The sequence below is a fragment of the Carassius gibelio genome, chromosome B1 (genome assembly GCF_023724105.1).
Source record: "Carassius gibelio isolate Cgi1373 ecotype wild population from Czech Republic chromosome B1, carGib1.2-hapl.c, whole genome shotgun sequence".
Taxonomy (NCBI): domain Eukaryota; kingdom Metazoa; phylum Chordata; class Actinopteri; order Cypriniformes; family Cyprinidae; genus Carassius; species Carassius gibelio.
The window spans coordinates 14,121,036-14,145,756 of NC_068396.1; the positions used below are offsets into that span (position 1 = coordinate 14,121,036).

The window sequence follows — 24,721 nt, forward strand, 5'->3', positions numbered from 1 at the left end:
GAATACAGAATTGTGATGTGAAAATATTCTGTGAGGTGACCTGCTCAAAATCAGGTTACTGATATGACATCTCATTCTAAGATTTAAAACATATTTTCCGAAATGATGATTCATTTGTTAAGGGGTAAACATGTTTTAATGAGGAAAAATTTTCATGTGCACCTAAATAATAATAAAAATAATAATACAATTAAAGTTATTATTTAATAATTAAAAGGTCATGATTTTTGGTGTGTAAAAAGGATCTAATCATGATAAAAACTGATAAATAATACAGCTAAATTAAAATACTGTATATAAAAAGTGCATGACACCCCGACTGCAGACATGCATTATTCACAGCCATGTTGTTTATGTGAGCAGAGTACAATAATAGATTGATTACAAGACAAACTGAGTAATGTTCAGCTAGTCATGTGGTCTTTATTTTTCACCCTCAGATGACCTGCTCAATATAAAATAAATCCGGTTTTATTAGGCTGCTAATGTAACTGGAGTCTTTGTCTCAAATGAGTGATTTTAAACAGATTTGTTTGTTTTTTTAATTACTAATCATCTCTTTAGGGGTAAAACATTTTTAATGAGGAAAAGTTACCAAGTGCACTTAAAAAAAAAACAAAAAAAAAACAATACTCAAGCAACATTTAGACCTCAATTATTTCATGCAGTAAAAAATCAGTATAAATCTGTCATGCATTGGCAGGGTTGACTGAGCAGCCTGGCTCAGTTTGAGATATGCATCAGTCATTTTCTTCCTCTAAATCAGTTCCTCTCATGCTTTTCCATTCATTCAGTCTGCTAAGCTTTTCTTGAGCTTATCTACATTATTCTGTGCTTTTTTCACTGTCTGTGTGTGTGTGTGTGTGTTTATCAGTCGCCTGATGTGACACTGCTGACCAGTGCTGACATCACTACTGCTTTCTCAGGAGAAAAAATTGCTCTGCTTTTATAAATGCAAAAAATGCAGCCCACAGGCACAAGCGCAGACGCACAGACACACACCAACCAATATGATTCATATGGTGTGACAGATAGGGCTCCACACATGTATAAAGCAGCATTTATGTTGAAAACCTTACCCATCTATGGTGAAATGGAACATGCATAAAAATGTGATCACAATCTCTGTGTGCCTACACACACACAACACAATAAATAAGGACAGAGTGAAGTACCTGTATGAAGAAACGGCACGATCGCTCTCTCTTCTGGAGCTGAAAGAAAATATTAAAACATTACAATGACAATATCTCACATACAGTGCACAAACACAACTACACATGAAAATTCTAAGCGCATATTTAATCATTCGGAGCCAAATAGGAAACAAAGCTTAATTAGCTGAAATAATCTACAATCATTCAGTAATAAATAATAAGGGACCATAATAATATTATGTATCAGAGCAGAATTAGGAACAAAATGTACCTGTTACTAAGTTACAGTCACCATGTTAACTCATGAAACTGACACTGTACCCATTAAACATTCCTACATGTCTGCCAGGGCAATAATACTGTAAATATACAAACAAACAACACTGAGATATACAAAGTCTGAATGGACAAGAGGATCAGACTGTGTCTTATTGCAGAAGAGCTGATGTTTGTGTAATTGATAACTTTAGCTAGATGCTGGTAATAGGAAACTGACAGGCTGGATGTTTAAAGTTTGTAAAGTGATATTCAGACCCTAAAGTGCTCAGCTGGCCCTGAGAGAATGAATGAGATTCACTGGTCTAGGTTTAGACACATTAAAGGTGATGTGTGTGATTTTTTTGACAGTAAAATTCTTTCTCCTATTCCAGCTTAATGTGCAGAGAAAGACAACCAGGAACTCTGTTTTGGGACTTCTGGTGTTCAAACTGTTTTTGCTTCAGAACCCAGATTTTGCCTGGACCTTTGACAATTTATTCTAGGAATAAATGTATTTAAATAAGATCATAAACTGCAAAGGTCTAACTAGATGCAAAATATTTAACGTGACACCAGTTCAATAGGAAAATTCATGCCAAAATTTGTGCCAAAATATTGTCGTTAATACAAGGTGTACACTTTTAAATTACTAAGTAGTTCTGAATATAATGTATGATAATGCAACAGGGGAATTGCAGTCTGTTAGATTTATTGATGTCTGATTTTCTATCAAATATAAAAATAAGGTCTAAATAATGTTATTGGATAAATGTGCAATATGCATATGAACATAATAAGTGATCATTTTTTAGATGTACAATATGTAAAACTTTTTTTTTGATGCATTTAATCTCTGACATGAAAATAATTCTATATTTTCAGATATAACCAGAATATGAATATTGCTATTTTGGTGTCACAATTGCCATGTGTACTGGGAACCAGCCCATTTAATACCAGCTCTTATCTAATATCAAATTCTACATTTTTATTAACTTTTTTGTTAACTGTTTAGCATACAGTCATGGCCAAAAATATTTGAAAAGAAATCACAAAAAATTGTAACTTCCATTGGATATTAAGAAATTAAAATGGGGGGAAATATCATTATGAAATGAATATTTTTTCTCAAATACACGTTGAACACAATTATTGGCACCCCTAGAAATTCTTTTGAGTAAAATATTTCTGAAGTATATTCTTATTCATATTCACAATTGTGAGCACTCCAGAGTGATTATGAACATGAAATTATCCAGCCATGGCTTCCTGTTTCACAGAAATATAAAGAGGAGGGAAAACAAAGCCCAAATTCCCTTAATCATCCATCACAATGAGAAAAAACACAGTATATATTTCTGATGTGCAGCAAAAGATAATTGAGCTTCACAAATTAGTGAAGTGGTTTTAAGAAAAGAGCTAGAGCAGTGAAAATTCGCATTTCCAGCATCAGGGCAATGATTAAGAATTTCCAACCAACATAAAATGTTACAAACTGACTGGAAGAGGACATGTGTCTATATCGTCCTAATTCACGGTAAGAAGGAGAGTTTGAGTGGCTAAAGACTCTCCAAGGATCACAGCTGGAGAATTGCAGAAAATAGTTGAGTCTTGGGGTCAGAAAACCTTAAAAAAATGGTTAAACAGTAACTACATCACCACATGTTGTTTGGGAGGGTTTCAACAAAAATTATTCTAGCTCATCCAAAAACAAACTATAGCATATTCAGTTATTAGACATGACTGGAACTTCAAATAGGACTGGCTTCTATAGTCAGATGAAACTAAAAATGTGCTTTTTAGCAGCAAACACTCAAGATGGGTTTGGTGAACACAGAGATAAAAATTACCCCATGTGTACAATGAAATATACAGTTGTATTTTTAATGTCGTGGGCCGTCTGGACGTCTTGTTCAGAAAATTGACAGTTGATTCTATCAAATACCAACAGATAAAAAATCTAAAAGTTACTGACTCTTTTAGAAATCTTATAATGGGCCATGTTTAGATCTTCCAGCCATACAATTATCCTAACACAAATCTCAAAAACAACACAAAAATGGGTCAATGGGCACAAAAGCAAGCTTCTGCTATAGCCATTCCAGTCCTCTGACCTGAACCCTACAGACAATGAGTGTGGTGAACTGAAGAGGAGAAGCACCAATGTGAAGCTGGGAATCTGAAGGGCCTGGAGTGATTCTGGATGAATGAATGGTGTCTGATCTCTTGTCAGGTGTTCTCTAACCTCATCAGGCATTATAGGAGAACATTTAGAGCTGTCAGTAGAAGGTTTCAAAAAAGTATTGAGTAAAAGGATGCAATTAATTGTGGTCAATGTGTATTTGAGAAAAACATTAATTTATTTTAGTCATAATGATATTTCTCCTCATTAAAAATTCTTATTATCCAATGAAAGGTAAGATTTTGTGATTTTTTTTATTTTTATAAAATATCAAAAGGATTAACAATGCAGATTAATTTCACAGCCTTCTTTAATTTTATTTACCAAGGGCGCCGATATTTTTGGCCATGACTTTATGTCTGCTTTAGAAATGTTTAGCATATTGTTACACTCCTAGTTAGTTGCATTTTATTATTTTCATTTAGCATCGTTTCTTTCCCCTGCTCTCCATAAACAGACCTGCGACTTGTTTTTGTGTCACGAGCAACCAATATGATATGCATAAACCACATATATTTCTGTGAATTAGAAATCTTACAGGATGTTCGTTATGTTTCTAACGAATTAATCTCTCTGTATGTGTAATACTGTGCAGTCTGCGTGTGTGTTTCACCACTTTGAAGTATTTTTTTATTATTATTCTTTTATGTTGAGGCTTCTTTTGTTAATTGGAAAAACTCACCGGGGCTTTATGAGCTGTTTTAATTTGTGTGTCCTTATTTATAAGAGTCTGTGTTGGTGTGTGTGAGTGTAAGGATTTCTGTCTATCGAGCAGTAGCTGTTTTTAACAGGAAGTTTTCCCATTTGGGCCTTAAAGCCTTTGATCTGTGGACTGCCACAGGTTTACTGCCTAAAACACTGTACTCTGCACAGAATTAGAGCACTTCTCTCTCTCTCCCACTTCTTTTCACACAAAAATACACAAGAACACAATAAGCTTTCTCAATCCTAAAGAACAGCAATGTAACTAACATGTAATAAATGTGTAATAATAATGTAATTAATACCTAGAAAGTGACTGTGGTTTATTAACAGCATGAATACCTTGTTTAAGCTACGTGCCGCTGTGTCTTTTCCCCCTGGGGTGAGATTTCGCAGCTGTACGTCCAGTAGTTCAACCAGTTGTGCCATGGCTTTGACTGTGGAAGGAACATCTCCGGGTCTCAACTCTCCCTTTGTCTGTTCAGCCAACTCCCGTGCAACTATAGCAGCGGTTTCTCCCGATCTCATCTACAGGAAAAGAGAGAGAGAGAGAGAGAGATGTACGTGGGCATATTGATTTTATTCTCTCTGTCCCTTGATGGCCGAATAAGTGGATGAACAAATGGCTTCATAGATTTGTGATTCTCCCTGTTTTCTGATTTGCTCTCTGTAGTACAAAGGAAACCATTTCACATTACCGTTAAGCTTCAGTCATCATCACACTTTACACACACGTGCACTCTCAGTTCACACTTGCACACACACATGTCACATTATTTCAAGCTGCAGTAGCACGACACTTTTGGCTGCACTGTTGCCTTTTCGCAATTTTGTCACAAAGTGAAATAAATTGCGGCTGATCTTGACAGTTTGCATTTTTGGCTCATTTTGTTGTACACTAAATTTCCTCTAAGCTGTTTCGCTACAGGCTGCTCTTTGTGATAAGCTTTTGTGCCTTCTGTTAAAAAAACCTCCAGGCCAAATTATGCTTTAAGAATATTTGCCATAGGCATATCGCTCTCTTCTCAGTTTTTTAAATAGGCTGATACGGCATTAGCATATTTCCAATGGTGCCGTGTTTTTACTCACCCTTTGAGTGATGTGATTGGTCCACGGTGAGGTGCAGTTGCTCAGATCTGGTCCCTTCGGATCCCAGTAGCCAAGCAAACAATTAAACGTGGCTACACCTGAAAAATAATAATATAGGAAAACATGAACACAGCACAAAGCACACAAACACATTCGCTCACACATATGCACATCCTCACTGAGAGAAACATTGCCTTCCAATTGCTGTCAAACCAATCACACACATAAGCAGGGCAAGAGATTTACAAGCGATACATAATGTGTCAATCCACAGCTGGCAGCTGCCCACATAATGAGGTGGCACAGACAGAACACCTGAACAAGCTAACCTCAGTAACAGGAAAGAGATTTTTTTTTTTTAAAGATGAATTCAACAGACACATTTTTTTTAATAAAGTTTATGACCATTTACAGTGGCTTGAACAAGTATTTGAGATACTTAAGACAAACTTAAGAACCAAAAAAGATTATTCTGTCATTATTTACTTACCTTTGTGTTGTTAAAAACCTATATGATGTTTTTTATTTAATCCACAGAACTCAAAAGGAGATGTTTAACAGAAAGTGAGTGCTTCAATGTCACCATAAATGTTGTGCATTTGATGTGTACACTGTATTTGTGTGAGGAACATAGCAAAAGTCTATGTACATTAATTTCAATCTTATCCTACATTGCAGCATTTTCTTGTAAATCTCATTCATGGTCAGGTGTATTAGAAAAATGGCCAATATTATGGTCCCTTTATGATTTATGGTCACCTTTTGGCTTCCACTTTGTGGACATAAAAGCATATAAATATATTTGGAAAATTTCGTGTTTTTTGTTGTTGTTGAAAGTCATAGATGTTTGGAATTACATTATGGTCAGTAAATGATGACATAAATGTCATTTTTGGGTGAACTGTCCCTTGTGTATTGTGAAATGTTTTGCAAATATTTTGGAATATTTATCTTTCTAATAATAAATGACACTTTGATCTGGTATTTTGTTATATAAACGAATCTGACATGCTTAATTGTACACTAGAGTGTCTAAATGCTTTTAAGGGCCACTTAATTTAGGTTAAATAATAAAAGACTATGTAATTATGGTAACAACTTAATATAAGGACCAATTCTCACTATTAACTAGCATGCCTATTACTAACATATTGGCTGTTTTATTAGTACTTATAAAGCACATATTCTTCATGACCATATTCTGCATCCCTAATCCTACTCAATAACTAAACCCTACAACTACCCTACTGACTATTAATAAACAGCAAATTAGTAGTCTATTGAGGCAAATGTTGTAGTTATGGTTTGTTAATGGCGAGAATTGGACCTTAAAATAAATTGTGACCGTAATTATTTGTACTGTGGTAATTCCTATTGTTGAACATAATTATAAAGATTTACTAATGATGAGTTTAGCTCTAAACACTGGGATGATAAATTAATTACAGGCTAGAATGACAAATTAATTCTTTCATTCATTTTATCAGGAGCCTTGCTAGGTTGCTGAAGTGTATCAGATCGTTCCAAGAGCACAACACACACACACACACACAGCTAAGCCTAAGCGCTGATGTATTCAATACACATTAAACAAAATAAACCTCTATGCACACACTGCCCCTAATAATAGATTAATCACTCTCTTACTAACCTATGGTGCCAGGTGGGCACGGTTGCTTAGCAACCTGTCCCTGGTGTGTCCGTGGCCATGAGATTTCAGCAGTGAGACGTGGGGCACAATAGTCAACAGCGACTGGAGTCTGCAGGGAGGGAGGTGACCGTGTCAGGGCTTCTGGGAGGATGTTGTTATGGCGGCGAGGCGGAGCCATGGTGGTTGTCGTGGTAGTAGTGAGTGAGGGGCGGAGCGTGCCCGTATATGGGCGTGGAGGAGTTGTGGAGCTGCGAACTGGAGGAAGAGCATCAGGAAGCAAGACCGAGGAAGGAGGATCTGGAAGAAAGAGAGAGAGATATTTAATACTTACAATACAAATGAACATAAGATTTTGTAATACACAGCCAAAACTGTTATTCTATTAAAACACTCTTTTGTTTAAAAAATAAATTACATAAAACTATACATATGTGTGTGTGTTATCCACAAAATAAAAAAATGCCATGTAGCTTTAAAGTATTTATCAATTAAAATCACATTTTATAATTCATTTTCATATTTTTTAAAAGATTAGATGATAGATAGATAGATAGATAGATAGATAGATAGATAGATAGATAGATAGATAGATAGATAGATAGATAGATAGATAGATAGATAGATTAAAATGCAATGTATATATCAATTATATATACATAAAAAATAATAAAATACTACATTTATTTACATTTCATATTTTTAAATATTACAAATTATATTTTTGTACAGCTGCTGTTCAAGCACAGAAATTTGCCCAAAGAATGCTACTAAAACAGAGACATCTTCTATCTCTCTCTCTCTAAGCATCTCTGCTGTTTCAGGGATGACTGAATGAGTCAGGTTTCTAGAGAGTGTTTGTGTGTCAATGTGTGTTTCTTTGTGCCCTGTGCAGCAGTTGGGAGTGTATGTTTTGACAGGCCCAATCCCTGAGTGCAAGGACTTCAGAGAGGCAAAGATAGATGATGTTTAAACGTCATAACTCCCGACTGGCACGCGCTGATCCTGTCTGTCGCTCTCTCAAACATACAAGCACACACCTGAGGGCCTGAATCAGGCATATGGCAGTCAAATGCAAATATGTAGCTTTGTATATTGATATAAAGTGAGAAAGAATTAGTGTCGGAAGCTCAGGATATCACATGGCAGGGAGTAAACATCCCTTAAAGCCTGGGCTAGACTAAACTATGATGTAAGTGTTCTGGCTACAATGGATGTGCGTGTGGATAGACACATACTAGCACACACAGAGAGGTGAAGACTATAACTAAAGAGATAGCTTCCCTCTCTTTTTTGGTTTCTTTTGGTTTCTTAGTCCCTGTCTTTCTGTCTTGCCATGTTTATCTGGAGATGCTCTTGTTGCCGCAGTGACTGCTGCAAAAAAAAAAAAAAGGACAGAACTGTGAAGAGGTTTGAAGAAGAACACTAGAGGACAGCTACTTTTTCTCCATTTTCCAGTTTGTCTGTGAATTGGCCATGGAGATGTACAGTACTAATAAAAAGTGGATATGAAAAGAATGAAGGAACAAGATCCCACAAAGCTCCATTGTAGGACCAATGGAAAGGTTTTTTTTTTTTTTTACTGAAATATATAGTTTTATATAGATTGTCTTGATATGTTTTTAGCCTTTGATTCAGCATAAATTTCAATATTTATGTATCTTATTAGCACCGATTAGATTAGCACATTATTACTGTAATTTTCATTGCAAAAGAATGTAAAAATCCTGCAGTAACAATCTGTCATGTGATTGACTAAGTTTCTTACTGGTAAATTTCTTATGCTAACCACAGCGCCATTTATTTGATATACAGCAAAAACAATAATATTGTGAAATGCTTATAGAACTTAAAATATCTGTTTTAATATCTGTTTTAATGTGCTTTCTATGTATTTATGTATGTAATGTCACATGATTCTTCAGAAATCCTTATAATATGCTCAAGAAACATGTAGCATTATTATCAATGTTGAAGAAAAGTGTTTTTATTTTTGTTTGTTTGTTTTTTGTCTGGGTAGCGGGAACATCCCCACATTACAAATCCACCACTGACTCTGCCCTAATAGATTTAGCACATGATGTACTTGCTGGTGCATAAATTATACCTGAAAATGTGCACTAACAAAGCTGTGCAATCATAAGGCAGCGTGAGCCCTCGTTAGCAGTTCAGAACGAAATATAGTTCCTCTTGCTTAGACTATATCCCACCAGACAGCTCTGGCTTATTATAGAGATGCACTGATCCAAATATCCCCACACATCTCCTCTCATCACTTTTCCTGCCCTCTTTTCTCTTCGCTCTCTCCCCCACCTCCTTCTGTGCGGCAAATCTGACTGTGATTTTAAAGGGCCACTGAGTGAAATGAAAGCACTTCCTGTTTCTATTTCTGTAACTGTCTGTGTGAGGAGCTACTGAGGCAAGACTCAGAAAGCAGCAGAGCATTCTACAGTGACTAATCGCTCACACACACACACACACTCACAGACAGGCTAGGCACCCTGCCTTCGTTTTTCTCACAGAAGCCATTAAATGACAAACCAGCCCTTTCATCCACCTTCCAAATCTCTCCATCGCTCCTTTCTTGCCGATGACCGCCTGTCTGCCGTGCCCTCCATGTCTCTAGATTGTCATCTCCGTGATACAGCCCACTCAAACACAATAGGGGTACAGATAGAGGGCAACGTGTGTGTTTTCCAACGGAAGTGGGTGCTTTGATTGGCAGCCGATCAAAGGAAGTCTTCTATTCTCTGCATCGGCGGAAAGATGGCTGACTCACTCCACAAGGGTAAAGGTCATTTATCCTCTATTACTCCAAACACTTTTAAAGGCAGCGTGACTTCCGAGTGGGCTTCCAGTGAGGTCTGTTAAGCCCATCTATTCCTGTAGACTAACATGAAAGCAAAGGAAATATATAATCGGACGTCTATTTCAGACAACCGGCTTCTTGGGAAAATGCTGTGTGAAATCAGGTCACTTGATGTTTGGTCATACTTTCAGGTGTGACCGGAACGGCAAATCTTTAGAGCTGCTCAACGCACACAGTCCTGTTAAATATGCCTCAGCCCACACATAGACTGGAAACAATGTCACCTTGCTGATAAGGACCAGTCAGAATACAGTGTCATGGCAACCACACAGGGAATCAGTGATTGGTGTAAGTTTTGTGCTGCTATTTATTATAACTCTTAAAACCTGTAAAATTTCCATACATCTAATTTAAAACAGAATAGAGAGAGAAAACAGTGTATTATAGCAGTCCCATTTAAGTCAGACTTCAATTACAAGAATGTCTTTGCACTATATGTGACCTTGGACCACAAAACCAGTATTTTTTTTTAAATACAGCTGAATAAATAAGCTTTCCATTGATGTATGGTTTGTTAGGATAGGACAATATTTGGCCGAGATACAACTATTCGAAAATCTAGAAATCTGATGGTGCAAAACATCTAATCGCATTTAAATATGTCCAAATATTCATAACAATGCATATTACTAATCACAAATTAAGTTTTGATAAATTTATGGTAGGAAATAAAAAAAATATCGTCATGGGAATATGATCTTTACTTAATATCTAAATGAATTTTGGCATAAAAGAAAAATCGTTAACTGGCCAATACAATGTATTGTTGGCTATTACTACAAATATACCCATCATGACTTAAGACTTGAGGTTTTGTGGTCCAGGGTCAAATTTTTAAAATATATGGCACCACTTTATTATATGGACCAAATACTCACTCTTAACTAGTTGCTTATTTGTATGCCTATTATTAACATATTAGCTGCTTATTAGTACTTATAAAGCCCATTTACTACATCCCTAATCTTACCCAATACCTAACAACTATATTACTAACTATTAATAAGGAGCAAATTAGGACTTTGAGGCAAAAATCAGCAATGGTGCACTGAACTGGTACTTTTACAAAAGATTTATATTTCAAAAAAAGGTTCCTCTTGATTTTCTATTTTGCGGTGGAGCCAGAGGGACGGAGGGATGAGGCGGAACCGGAGGAGTGGAGTCCCGAGCGGTGTATGGTAGATGACTGACGAAGGTGGAGCAGAGGGACGAGGGACCCCAACGGAGCTGGTGGACTGACAGGCAAGAGAGGAGGTAGCTAGGAGTCATGGTGGAGCCACTGGGTCAAAGGGCAGAGGGGGAGTGTAGGATTTAGAGGCTGGAGGTGGAGACAGAGGCTCATCCAGCCCAGATGCAGATGGAGAATGGCAGACCTGCAGCGATCCCACCACACAGATGGTGGGCTGGGAGTGAGCTGAGGGGCTGTCAGGAGACAGCGAAGGCGATAGTGAGGACTGGTGCAGAGGTGGTGGGAGAGGGAGGCTGGGCGGGAGTTCAGAATGTTCAGGAGGCTTAGGGACAGTGTGTGCTGCCCACACACAACATAAGGCCACTTTCAGCACTGTGAGCACCAGTGTAAGAGGAACGACCTCCGTGGTCATTATAGTCCAGGCATATAGTTCAGGGCAGACAGACAGTTCATTTACGGCTTCCAAGGATACATCAGGACAGGAAGATGATGACAGAAGTTTAGGTAACTCAGAAAAGAAGTAAATTAAAGCTCCCGAGTCCTGCCTCAGCTCACCCTCAGTGGTGGTGCAGTGGACGGGGCTTTTCCTCCACTGCTCAGTCGGATTATCCACTGTCGCATGCAACATTGCCACGTCGAGTGAGGCTCTGGCTCCAGGGGTGATCCTCTGCTCTGTCGCTCTCTCTGGTGATGGCTCGTCGTGGCCAGCTGGTGGCTCAGGCTTTGGCTCAACGTAGTGAGGTGATGGTGGGCTGGACTCTGGGTCCAGAGTGGGGCTGGTGTCATTGTCCGCAACGTCCGCAGTCCACCAGCATCCACTCCACGAAAGTGGCAAAACTCTCTCAAGGACCATATTCAGACAATGGCTTGTCTTCTGGATAGCTGGTTTAGTGAGCTATATTCAGGAACGGTCTTGTATGGTTCTTCAGAGATCTTTCCCCCTGCTCCAGCAGGAAGTGGAGGAATTATTTTATATAAAAAAAATTAGGGATTAAAAGCTGCTATTCTTTTTGGTGGTCCGGTATTCTGTCACACTCAGGTTAAGGAAGGCACACGAAGACAAAGATAAATTCAGCAAGTTTAATAGTATCCAGGAAGAAGATAGTCCACATAGAAAAGGGGTTTCCACACACACCAATTCTATTGTAATACCGAATCAAGAATAGAACCAAAGATTGGGCTTAAATAAGGCAGGAAGCTGGCGGCAAACAGGTGACAGGAACGCACTGATGAAACAATGAACTAAACAAGGGGCACAGAAAAACTAAACAAACCAGATGACCAATATGGCATATCTATTATGTCTATTAGGACTAATAGATATGTTTCTTAGATGTAAGACAAAATATTTCACACACAAATATTTGGACGCATTATGGTTGTTTAATTTGTTCAAGCACAACTGTTGTCACTGACACCAATTGGTTAAATGTAATTGTAAAAATGGCTCAGTGACATTAGTTTTCAGAAAAGGTCTAAAATCATTTGTATGCAAATATTTTGTAAAGAATGCAGTGACATTCACACATTTTCAAGTGTGACTTCAGTGTCCAAACACTTTTTGTGTCCACTGTGTAACAAAGAGATACCGGTCTTAAAAAGAGTGAGTTCAATGCATAAAAAAGAGAGAATTTGTAATCATAAAGATGCAAAAAGCACAAAAAGAGAAGGAAAATGTAAGCCCAGTCTTCTCTCCTCTTCTTCCTGTTATCAGCAGTATGGTAATAGCAATGTAAGTCCCCTTGGTGGGGTTACCGCTGTAATCCGCATTCTTATCCTCTCAGATCTACATGGTGAGATGCTCTAGGTCAGCAGTCTGTGTAAACGTGTGTGTCTCTGTGTGTGTACACGTGTGTAAGTATGTGTGCAAGCAAGGTTAAAATTAACACTTGCCAAACAGCAACTGTGAGTAAAAATGGGTGTTGCTAAATAATCTCAGTAACTGTAACATAATACATTTTGATTTAAATGAATTGATCATTTCAAACAGTTTGTTTGCTTCATGTCACTATTTGTTCCTTGACAATTTTAGGATAATACATGCACAGAAATGTTCCAGTATATCAACGTGTAAATGTTTACAGTTTTATTATTATTACAGTTTTATTATTATTATTATTAACAGTGCTTCATATGTCCCTGTTCAGATTGTTGCAGCCATGATTCAGCTCGTATAAAACATAAAGTCATTTAGAAACTAAAATAAGATTTGTATTTATTTAGATCTTGGCTTAATAAGACATTTTAATAAAATGCTTTTTATTAAAAACAACTCTCATGCATATGTGTGCTGATTACATTTTCTTACAGTCAAGTCTCAGATATATTTGTGTACTTTACTCATAACATTTTCATAATTCAGCTATTAAAGTATCATTTTATTCAATGAGTCAGTTATTTACAAGACAGACATGTCCAAATGAAATCGTTCTTGGTTCACTGAGCTATAAGAACTGCTCAAACTGATTCAGGAACAAATTCTTTAGACTTGTTTTGTAAAATGGTTCAACTGATTCAGTGAAAAGATCTAACTCAAAATAACGATTTACTGACAAACCGGACATCAGTAAGAATGATCGCTATAAAGAACCTAACCCTCACTGATGTAAATGATGTGAGCTATTCAAATCAATGCTATTCAAGTCCAGTAAAGAACATCTTTTAATTACTTTGTCTTCAGTGGAAAGTTCACAATTAAAGGTTTTATCTACAATGCCTGAAGCGCTGGTTCTCAATTGTTTTGACTCAAAGGCCTCCCATTGTCCACAGCAATAATCAAACTTCCTGGATAAGGATAAAGGAAAATAGATTTAAAAGCCTTTTTATTTCACACCTTCTATATAATAAAATATTTTAGACATTGGTATGACTTTTTGCACTTCTGGATATAATGTAAATATATCCAGATTATATTTATATCAATCAAAAAAATTATAATTAAATTAAATATCTAATAAATATTCTTAAATTATTTTTATGAAAAGAAACAACATGCAAAATACAGTAGCACTTGAGTGAGAAATATTTATGGAGCGGTAAATGTTTCCAACTCTCCCACTACTCGCAGGTGTATTAAGTTAGTTTTGCACTCTGTATGCGTGTATACTATATGTGTGTGTGTTAATGTGAGAATGTTTTTGAGCTCTGAAGTGTGTGCATACAAGTGTGAGTGCGAACATCACTCCATTACTGATTGATCTGTGTGTTAAACTCCCTGCTGGCAGATCCAGGTGCATTCTTGTTCCTGCAGATCGGTTTAAATAAAGTTTTCCCTCTGTGCTGAGCTGTAATTGCCAATGGAGAGAGTTTTAACCGTATGTAAGACATTCTCTCATTTAATAAAAGCAGAGAACAGAAGTCTTCACTCCACTTAAGGAGCACGGAGGCTATTCCATATAAACTATCCACGGTGCCAATCCCAACATATTACATTAGCATCAGACTTTAAAGCAAACCTGGAGGAATAGGATTCTGGGTATGAGAGAGAGAGAGAGTTGAGAGCGTGCTTTAATGTAAAGCAGATTAAACCGCTATCACCAGTAATACTTCAAGATGTGTATAAGGGAGAGATGGTGAGTGTTGCATGTGAAACACATGTGTGCATGCTTTTTATTTCCTCAGTGTGAGCATGCTTAACAGAGCAGAACTAATTGCATTTCTACCAACCTTAAAAGCAGTTTTTTTTCTATGGCTCAGAATGGGTGTCTGTGATCTTTGGATGAACAGTTGTGTATAATAATGATGAATGCCAACAATGTGCAAGTCACAACTACCCATCTTTTTGGTCTGTTCTGACTGCTACATTGTGGAGCTTGCAGCAGATCCTTGCAATCGCCATACTTTACTGGGAATGTGCAGCATTATTCCACCACTGTGTTCCAGACACCTGAATTGGCTCTTTAAAAATGTTGATTATATGCTTGACTGCACAGTCGGTCTGGATATATGCCCAGTTATAACACTCTTCTCCATTATGAGTTACTCCTAGCATGATTAATAGAAAATGTACACAAAAATCACTTTACTGTTCATTGGTTCAATAATATCAGGAAGGCCTGTTTACAAAAATATGAATTTTTAGTGCAAAAATTATTTATGATAAACATTTTATTTGAATGAATATCTGTTCATTCTCTTTCATAGAATAGTGCTGAGCAACAGTGGATAGCAGAGGAAGAATGTGTAAACAGACTTTCTTACTCTTGTGTTTAGTTTTTTGGCAAACACCATAGTGAATATAAAAATCTGAACAAATACCCTTTTCAAGCATTGGTTTGAACAGGCGAATCGCATGTGAAAATCAGACAGTATTTTGTTGTGTTGGTGTTAACAGGCCCATTAGCTAGTGCATTTTCTGTCTGGTTAATCTGAATTATGTGCATAGCGGTTAAGTTGCAGGTTTTCGTGCTGAAATATTGGGCCAAAAGTAGTACAAAAGCTTGAATTTTCACCCAAGAGTGACAACGAGAGACCAATAAAAAGAAAAAGAAGCCGAGAAGTAGTAAGAGAAAGTCAGAGATACAAAGAGGGAAGGAAAGCACATAACTGGGCAAATCTAATCTCTTTCAATCTTTTCATCTTCTCTCTTTACTGTTCCTGTAGATCTGAATCCTTCAATGTCCTCCCAGCTGACCTGAATGCCAGAGCTTTCTCAAGCACTTAAACTCTTCCAAGCAAAACATACTTTGTTCAGGGACATGCAGCACACATCCAAAACATAGGCCCATCATCTATTTATAGTTGAAAAAAACTACCGTATATCAGCTAATAAAACTGTAGTACTCAATATGCTAGCACTCTGACTTACACATGAAAATGATAACTTTAAATTAAATTATTTTTTGCTGAGTAGATTTTCATTTTATTTTGTGCAGACTTAATAATACTAACTAGTAATTATTAATAATACTAATTTACTCCCATTAAAAGTGAAACCATAAGAAATGAATATGCATTCTGTATCAAACAGAGGTAGACATTTTAAAAATCTACTTAAACCAAATTTCTCAATATGGCTGCTATAGAAAAAGTCCTGCCTTTCAATAAAAATATGCGATTGGCTTATTGTCATTGGCGTTTCTTGGCTGATTTAAACATTGCTGTCAGTTTTTTATTGTAAAACTGACACATGTTATTGAAATGGCACATAGTTTTTGACATTTCACTCTTTTCGCTTTTCAGTATATTGGAGGTGTGCTTGAATGACTTGAAAATAGCTGCCCTGGGGCATTGACACAATGACTGCAGAGTGAACCAACATGCTACAACAGCGACTTATGATAATACCAAGTTATCACACTTTCATTGTAGCAACATTAACTTTAGTAAATATAGTATTTGTTGGGAATTAAGGCCTAAGACAGCTAAACTTGGTAAGGCACTCAATTCTTATGGCAAAATAGGGGTCAAAAGATCTAAATTAAAACACCCATTTGACAGTGGTGCAGTCAATGTAAGCTATGAATTTTTTATTTTATTTTTTAAACATCAATAATGGTTCATTTGTCTTTTTACCAGTGTTTTTAAGTCGGTCTAGAATATGTCATTTAATATATGTTTTTAATATGGATGTATTTCCATATTTTCATTCACATACCTGTAATTCTAACCTGTTTATTGCATTTTTTATAATCAGAAAGAAATCTTTTTCTTTAAAATTGTGATCTCTACTTTAAGAAAATAATCATGATTGTTAATCTATTAAGAATCATGCAGTTCTAAATGAGTTAAGTCTTGCACCAAGCCTCTATTTCTAGAACATTCTCTCCTCTGCTTTATTGACAGAACGTAGTTGTTTTTCTCTTTCAAAGCTCAAATGCAGACAAAATTAAAAACTAATTAATCCAAGTTCAAATTTCATTTAAAGCTGAACTAAACAAAGATGGTGTTGTTTATAGCATTATTATCTTTGATATGACCACTACACAGCATCTGATTTGCATTAGTTTAGGTGGCTAACACTTGCACAAACTCAAGCTTTACAAGATCTTTAATGTATGTTAATAAAGAAAATGAATTCAGGCAGACATTAACAAGCACCTACATATATTGAAACAGTGGATGAGGTCTACTGTACATAATATATATATATATATATATATATATATATATATATATATATATATATATATATAAAGCTATTTACACCTTTCGAGATTTGTTTTGAAAATGAAGTACTAAAATCTGCACAAATCAGTGTGTGGGTTTAGAAACATAAATATTCAGAGATGAAAAGTTTATTAGTTGTATTTAGTATTTGCTTGTTGTGTGAGCTGTTCTGTAATAAACTGACAGTGCATGTGAGAATCTATTCGCAATTTATTAAGCAAATCTCATGCAATATGCTCAATTTGGACCCAGTTAAGAGCAACGAGATACACTCTGCTTTGTTCTAATGAGAATGTCAGTAGATGCTGGAGATAATAATTGTTAGTTTACACTGTAGATAATGATTAATTCAGCTGCATTTCAGCTGAGCTGGCAAGCTGACTAAAATTTTCGATACAATACAGCGTAAGTAGTGTGCCTGAACTCTAAATGTGAAGAAGGAATAAAACAAAGTGAAAAACAACCTGACTAATGGACTGTGATAACCTATACAATAACATTCTCTGAAAATGTAAGTCAAGGGAAAATTCCTGAAGGTCTCTTTTATCATTGACATGAATACTTGTATGAGTGAGCGAAAATGACAGGGCTTTCTAACTCTGCCAGTTTGGTTCTTCAAAGTACATTTGTAACTGACAATCATAGAGTAGTACAATACTTAAATTCTGACTCTGTGGGCCAGGAATAAATTTCACCCCTGACATCATACATATTTAAAGGGGCAGCTCACTCAAAATAAATAAATAAATAAATAAACTATCATTATTTACTTCCCCTTTCCCCCTCAAAAATAAAAAACAACAAAAGTAGACCATGTGCTATATTTCAAGTATCTTAAAGAGGTCATATGACATTGCTAAAAATAACATTATTTGGTGCATTTCGTGTAATTAAATGTGGTTTAAGGTTCCAAAAACACATTATTGTCCACATAATGTATATTATAGTTGCTTCTCTATTCCCCTGCCTTTCTGAAATGTGTAGATTTTTACAAATCTCATCGGTCTGAAAAGCGAGGTGTATGCTGATTGGCCAGCTATCCAGTGCATTGTGATTGGCTGAACACCTCAAGCGTGTTACAAAAATGTTACGGCCCTTAATATACTGTGATGCCGTTTCACAGCAAGGGAAGTCAAACCCAATAAAACCCATTACAAACGAAGCATTTGCTGCATCCAGTGGGGACATAATTACTAATTATAATGACTTATACTGTGATTTTTCGCGTTGTGTTACTTGCGTCTCAATCATCAATGGCAAATTCTTTAAATATAATACATGTTCTTACAGGCTGTGAGTCAGAAGCGCCAGACTGTCCTTGCAAAGTTGAAACTGCCTCACTTTATAGAACAGCCTTTGATCATCGACCCATTGCAGGCTAGTATGCAGGTTCAGAAAACAGTCTTCTATAAAATGCATCACACAGTGTCACACACTAGCCGTGTTTCCACTATCGAGCTAGGACCGGGCGTGCTAGTGCGTGCCAGGGCCAGTCGCGTTTCCACAGTCACTTCCGGGGCTTGATCGTGCCTCGCCGGGGCTTCCTCAGGGCCAACGGCCAGGTTTTTTGGCCCGACGAAAACCTTGGGCCAAAGCGGGCCAGCTGGGGCTAGAGGAGGGGTTATGAACAAAGGCGGAGTTTCTCCGTGTCTAGAGAGTGTCAGCGCGGATCATTTCAGAAAGATAACAGCTTTAACACCAGCATTAAAGACTTTTAAAATAAGTTGAGCTCAAAACTCACTCTTAGTTAGCAGCAAGTGTTTGAAATAACTTGATCCGATGTGGATTATAATCACTAAACAAGGCAGAAATATTTAGAAGCGATGTAAAAGACTATGCACGCTAAACATTAACGTTACACAGTAAAGATGTTAAATATGACCGCTTGGAGAAATCAGACGTCAGCTTCTTATTCTCTATCACAATCATGTATTTATTAAGTAACATTTTATCTGTCGTCTCCTTTCAAAAGTTTAGCTTCACGTTTCATATCATCAAAATATAGCCTAGTAATGATTTTTTTCGGGAGCTTTTATAAAAATAGCGAGACTGCACTGCGGATCATTTCAGAAAGATAACAGCTTTAACACCAGCATTAAACACTTTTTTAAATAAGTTGAGCTCAAAACTCTCTTTCAGTCAGCAGAGAGTGTTTGAAATAACTTGATCCAATGTGGATTAAAATCACCATACAAGGCAGAAATATTTATAAGCCATGAAAAAGATATGCATGCTAAACACATTACCATAGTAAACATGGTAAAATATGACCGCTTGAAGAAATCAGACGTCAGCTTCTTATTCTCTATCACAGTCATGTATTTATTAAGTAACTTATATTATCTGTCACAAACCTCCTCTCGAGAGTTTTTCTCACGTTGCCTATCATAAAAGAATATGGCCTAATAATGTTTTTTGTTCGGGAGTTTTTATAAAAATAGAGATATTATCATTAATTCTAAATGTGACGGCTACTGTGGCTAATAAACAGAAACAGACTCGACTGAATAAGCAGGCTATTTTCATAAGCGTTAAAAACAAATAAATAAATAAAATAGTAATAAGTGTATTTAGATTAATTTTGAGTCCTGATAAATTAAATCAATTCTATAGTTAAAACATCGATGCTTTTGAATTTGAATATATAACAAAGCATGCAAACAAACGGCCGCTTTTATTATGTTTGTTTTGTGATCGCGCATGTTCCAGTGACTTATTTCTTAGTTTTCTGATAACTTCTCTTTGATGGTGAAATAATGAGGTTGCATGACGTTTTTCTGAGAGGCGTGTAAAGGCCGTGTTTTAGTGACGTGCAGCGGTGCTTCAAGCTCCTCTGTGGAAACCCTGCGCTATTCTGGCCTCGTGCTACTGGCCCGGGGCTATGAGCCCCGCCCGGCCCGCTTTAAGCCCTGGCTCGCACTGGCCCGACAGTGGAAATGCGGCTACTGAGGGCTTAAGTGAGAAATGGCCAGCATATTAGCGATGGCGCGGCCGGCGGATTCGACGAAGGACACATGTGATAACCCCGTGCTGGACTCCGCTTCATCCACGATTAAAGACGAACTGGTGATCCACAGCACGAAGTTGATGTATTTAATCAGCGACCAGTACGGATGAGCTCTAGGCATGACGAAACAAATATCATCCTCTTTTGGAAGGCCAAACTAAGTAGTTTCACAACGAAACACAGCATCTCCACAACATGGTGGCAACAACAATACTACAGCAAGAATAAAAGTTATGCTTTCTTTCTTTGCATGAACATTTGGGTGGAGTTATGCAAATGTTCCCCCACAGTGACATAGAGATGTGGGGGCATGTTTAAATTAGGCATTTCAGGAGGGCGTGGATGCATCTTAACTGTTATAAAGAATATCCCTTTGGATTTGAGACTTTAGTCTCAACTTTACAGATGATCTTAATGCACCAAGTGCTTGTTTTTACATCATATGACCCCTTTCTGTAATACTTGGAATATAGCACTCTTACAAATGAATCCGTCTGTTTGGTGAACAAATGATCAGTCTGGTCATTGAACTACTGTGATCAGTTGGTTCTATAAAAACTGCTTAACAGAACTATGCTCTGTGTTCATTGGTCCTTTTCACAAATTAGAATTAAACAGATTCAATGGTTGCAGAAGTTCACTTGAAGGGAACATCATAGTTTCAGTTTTGGTCTGATCCTGTTCCACAAAAACTACTGTAGTACTTCCAAATAGAGTCCTGCACAGGTTCGGGTACCTGAACTGAAACGGGTGAAAAATATCCAACTGTGTCGGATACGGGTGCGTGTCGGGTCGGACACAGGGAAACACGGGTCTAAACCACTGATCTATATATAAAATTCTATATTATAGATTAGTGGTCTAAACATGGGTTCAAAACAGTCACGTGCAAACGTAAAAATAGGCCTACGTTCTAGGCTACTTTAAAAAAAAATCACAACCGCGCGGACGGCTGCACGAGTCATTAGACGTTAAGATCAGTTGAGATCAGCCAGCTGTTTTTTTGCTTTTTTTCTTTGTTTATATATGTATGTATATATATATATATATATATATATATATATATATATATATATATATATATATATATATAAATAATCTGAATTAAAATGTGTTTGATTTAAGCCTATTTCAAAATTTGTGTCATGAAATTATATCGCGCATACAGCTCACATATTTTCATGATTTCTGAAGATCATGTGACACTGAAGAGTGGAGGAATGATGCTGAAAATACAGCTGCACATCACAGAACGCGATCGTTATAAAGGTGTTTAAACAACAATACACTTCCACTTGCATGTATTTAACAATCGGAATATCAGATATTTCATTCCATAGCTAACACATTTGTGAATATGGGCCTAATCTAGGCTATCCAAGTAATTTTATTATTATTGCATCTGAAAATGACTGTGCAGCTCATTTACATGCGCGCTCTGGCGCAGATCCGCCTCTCGCGATGCTCAGCTGTGAACAATTTAAAAATGGGTGCGTTCGACTTGAAGCACAACCTCAGACGGTGGTATTCGCTCTTTTGTTGTTCTGTGTTCTTTCAATATCAAAACTACAACAAATGAAAGCGTTTATCTGTATTTCCGACTGATGAGAACTATGCATATACATTCATAAATCAGTCACTTTTGTATTTTATTATGAGATATTTTATTCTAATGTCATCAGTGACTCAAGCACCGATGGACAAAAGAGCACGTTAAAACGTGAAATATAAATTCTCAGAAAATGCATTTAATACCAATATATTGAAACGTCTGTTTATATACTGCATTAATAAAGGAGTCCAGACATTGGAAAAATATCAGTCGACATGCGTTTTATATTTTATATGAGGGAAATAGACATGCATGCATGCGTGGCACAAAAAATATTTAACTTTTAGGTAGCAAAATATTTTTTTAGTAATTCTGTCATTTACACTAATAATACACAAGGTTATTACATTGTATGCTATATATTTGCTTCTTATTTATTAAATACGGGCAATTGATAGATAAAACATTGATCAAAATTAAGATAAAATTTATAAAAATTGAATACCTTTTAAAAAGAGTTTTCCATAAATAACTTCTGTATGACCTGGCAATAAAATTAGAAAAAAACTGTGTCTAAAGTGTTTGGCTTAACTGATTTGATTTCGGGTGCGGGTCGGGTCGGGTGCAGATTTTAATTAGTGCTGCTGTCGGAAAATGGGTCGGTTGCGGTTTTAAGCACTGCGGGTACGGGCGGGTGCGGATTTACAAAATCGGACCCGTGCAGCTCTCTGCTTCCAAAGACATGAGATATACTATAGCACACAAAAACTAATTACTGTACAGTGGCTGAGGCTACAGTAATGAAACCATATTAATCCAAGCAATCAAAACAATTAACAATAACTAAGGCTGTTGACACCAGAAAGTGAACCAGAAAGGAAACTAGCTGCACTTGATCTCAAAGCTTGATCTAAGTGAAGTAAAAGGCGAAATTGTACAAAACAATCAGATCATCCTGAAAAAGCTTGTAGTGTGCAAACAAATTAGGTGTGAATAGTATTTTTAAATATTATGTATAAATAAGTATTTTAGTTACTTATGTTATTAAATGCTATATGTGGCTCAGTTACAAGTGGATTAAAAATAACAAATAATGTACTTGAATTAAAGGGAAACTCACCAAAGCCCAATCTGTTGTCATTGTTCCCAAAGTCGAGAGAATATATGACAACATGGTAGTTGTTCCACACGTACAGCAAATTGTCTCGAGGGTTGTAGTCCACAGCTGCGATATATTGGTAGGAATTTGGGAATGGAATGCTAAGGTGTGTTTCACGGCTCTTCTCTGTGTTGTACATGTAGTCAATTTTATTCCCCAATGCTTCATTATCGTCATCTTCGTAAACGCTCTTTACTACATACAGGATTCCACAGATCATAAAGGCATTGGAGGCTGATCGCTTATCGTATGACGTGTCCCATGATCCCTCCACTCGTAGTGTGTATGGGTTGAGCTGACTGACCACAATTCGTCCATTGTTCTGTTCGGTGGCATAAATTACCCACAGTCCATTTTCATCCACCGCCAGATCGATGTCAGATTTCCCACCCCAGCGATACGGCGAGGTGTCGTGGTAGTTCGCATTGGCAATAATTGCCTCACCACTCTTGATACGAGTTCGCAGGTCGAATTTAACAATGTTGCGTGTACGCTCCTTGTTGAAGAAAAGTGCACCATCATAAACCACAAACCCGGTGCCATCCACACGATGGGGTAGTTTGTATGTCGTGGTGGGTCGACCTGCAATAAAGTCCTCCTTAGATGAATACTCAGTCAGTGTATCTGTGCGGTATGGAGTCCAGGGCATATAGTAGATCTTGTTGGATGACTGTAGGGGGTCTTTACACCATGATCCAGACTGGTGGTCTGACTCAAAGAGGTGTTCGCTCTGGTACACACCTCTCAATACACCTGGACAGAGAAAGACTGAAAGAGGAAGAAGGAGTGAGTTGCAGTCATTTCAAAAATATTATTCAATTAAAAAAAATGATCTTATCTATTAGTCTAACACAGTTATAAAAATATGAGAAGCATGTTTTAATTTCTGAATTAAAATCCATTTTGAGGACACAAAGCCAAAAATTTCAGGGTAATACAACTGTCCTGATGTAATCAAGAAAAGTCTATTTAAAAGAAAGAAAATACTCGAAAGAAGTCCTTATTAAGTACTTTGATGTAATCTTGTATGATGTCTTTAAAAATGTTGAATAAATCAAAGTCATGTGGTGCAACCAGCTAGCGGAAATATGCAAAAAAGGCCCATGCAGACTCATGACTGTCGAAGCCAATATTTTTCTTAAAATATCAGATCATTTTACCTTTTTATAACAAGGCAAAATTAGATCAGACTGTAAAATGGCATGTGGTGTGACTTTCCAGTCATATTTATTAAAGAATAATGCTAACTATTTGTAAACGTTTGTATTTTTTAGTTTGAAATTTATTTCATTTTTGTCTGAAAAAAAATTCTGAAAGCATTAAGCATTTTTTTACTTGATAGTTACATAACATGAGCATTATTATAATTATTATCATCAGATTGAAACAATAATCAAAACTACATAAAAACAACATGAATAGAAAGAGCATTTCTAAGGACTTGGCATCTGCATTTTTTTTTTAAGATTTCTTTTTTTCTCTATTGTAAACACTCTTGTATGTCATTGATCCATATTCCAGCTGCAACCAAAATTATCAGAAAGCTACATGCTTTGAGCCTGAGACAGAGAGAGACATCTATTAAATCATATCTGATGACTAGTAACGACCCGATTTATAGTTCACGACTCCTGCAGAATCCCTCAGGGGGTTCTGAGAATCTGTCTCACCGACTTCTCTAACCCTGAGGAAAATTCACACGGTGTGAACATTTATATGGGGGGAAGAATCATCACCCTATTATTCCTGACACATTAAATGTAAAGATAAAAAATAATCATTTGTTTTGCCCTATGCAAAT

At 36.7% G+C, this 24,721-nt stretch overlaps 1 protein-coding gene across 1 annotated transcript in view; it reads right to left on the reverse strand.

Annotated features, from left to right (window-relative positions):
• LOC127949186 (adhesion G protein-coupled receptor L3) overlaps window positions 1-24,721 on the reverse strand; it is a 103,311-nt gene that overhangs the window by 40,948 nt on the left and 37,642 nt on the right. The window contains exons 6-10 of the mRNA XM_052546179.1: window positions 22,882-23,688; window positions 7,040-7,336; window positions 5,389-5,486; window positions 4,642-4,827; window positions 1,176-1,214 (exon numbers count right to left, since the gene is read on the reverse strand). Of these exons, the coding sequence (XP_052402139.1) occupies window positions 1,176-1,214; window positions 4,642-4,827; window positions 5,389-5,486; window positions 7,040-7,336; window positions 22,882-23,688 (1,427 nt within the window). The remainder of the gene's footprint in view (window positions 1-1,175; window positions 1,215-4,641; window positions 4,828-5,388; window positions 5,487-7,039; window positions 7,337-22,881; window positions 23,689-24,721) is intronic.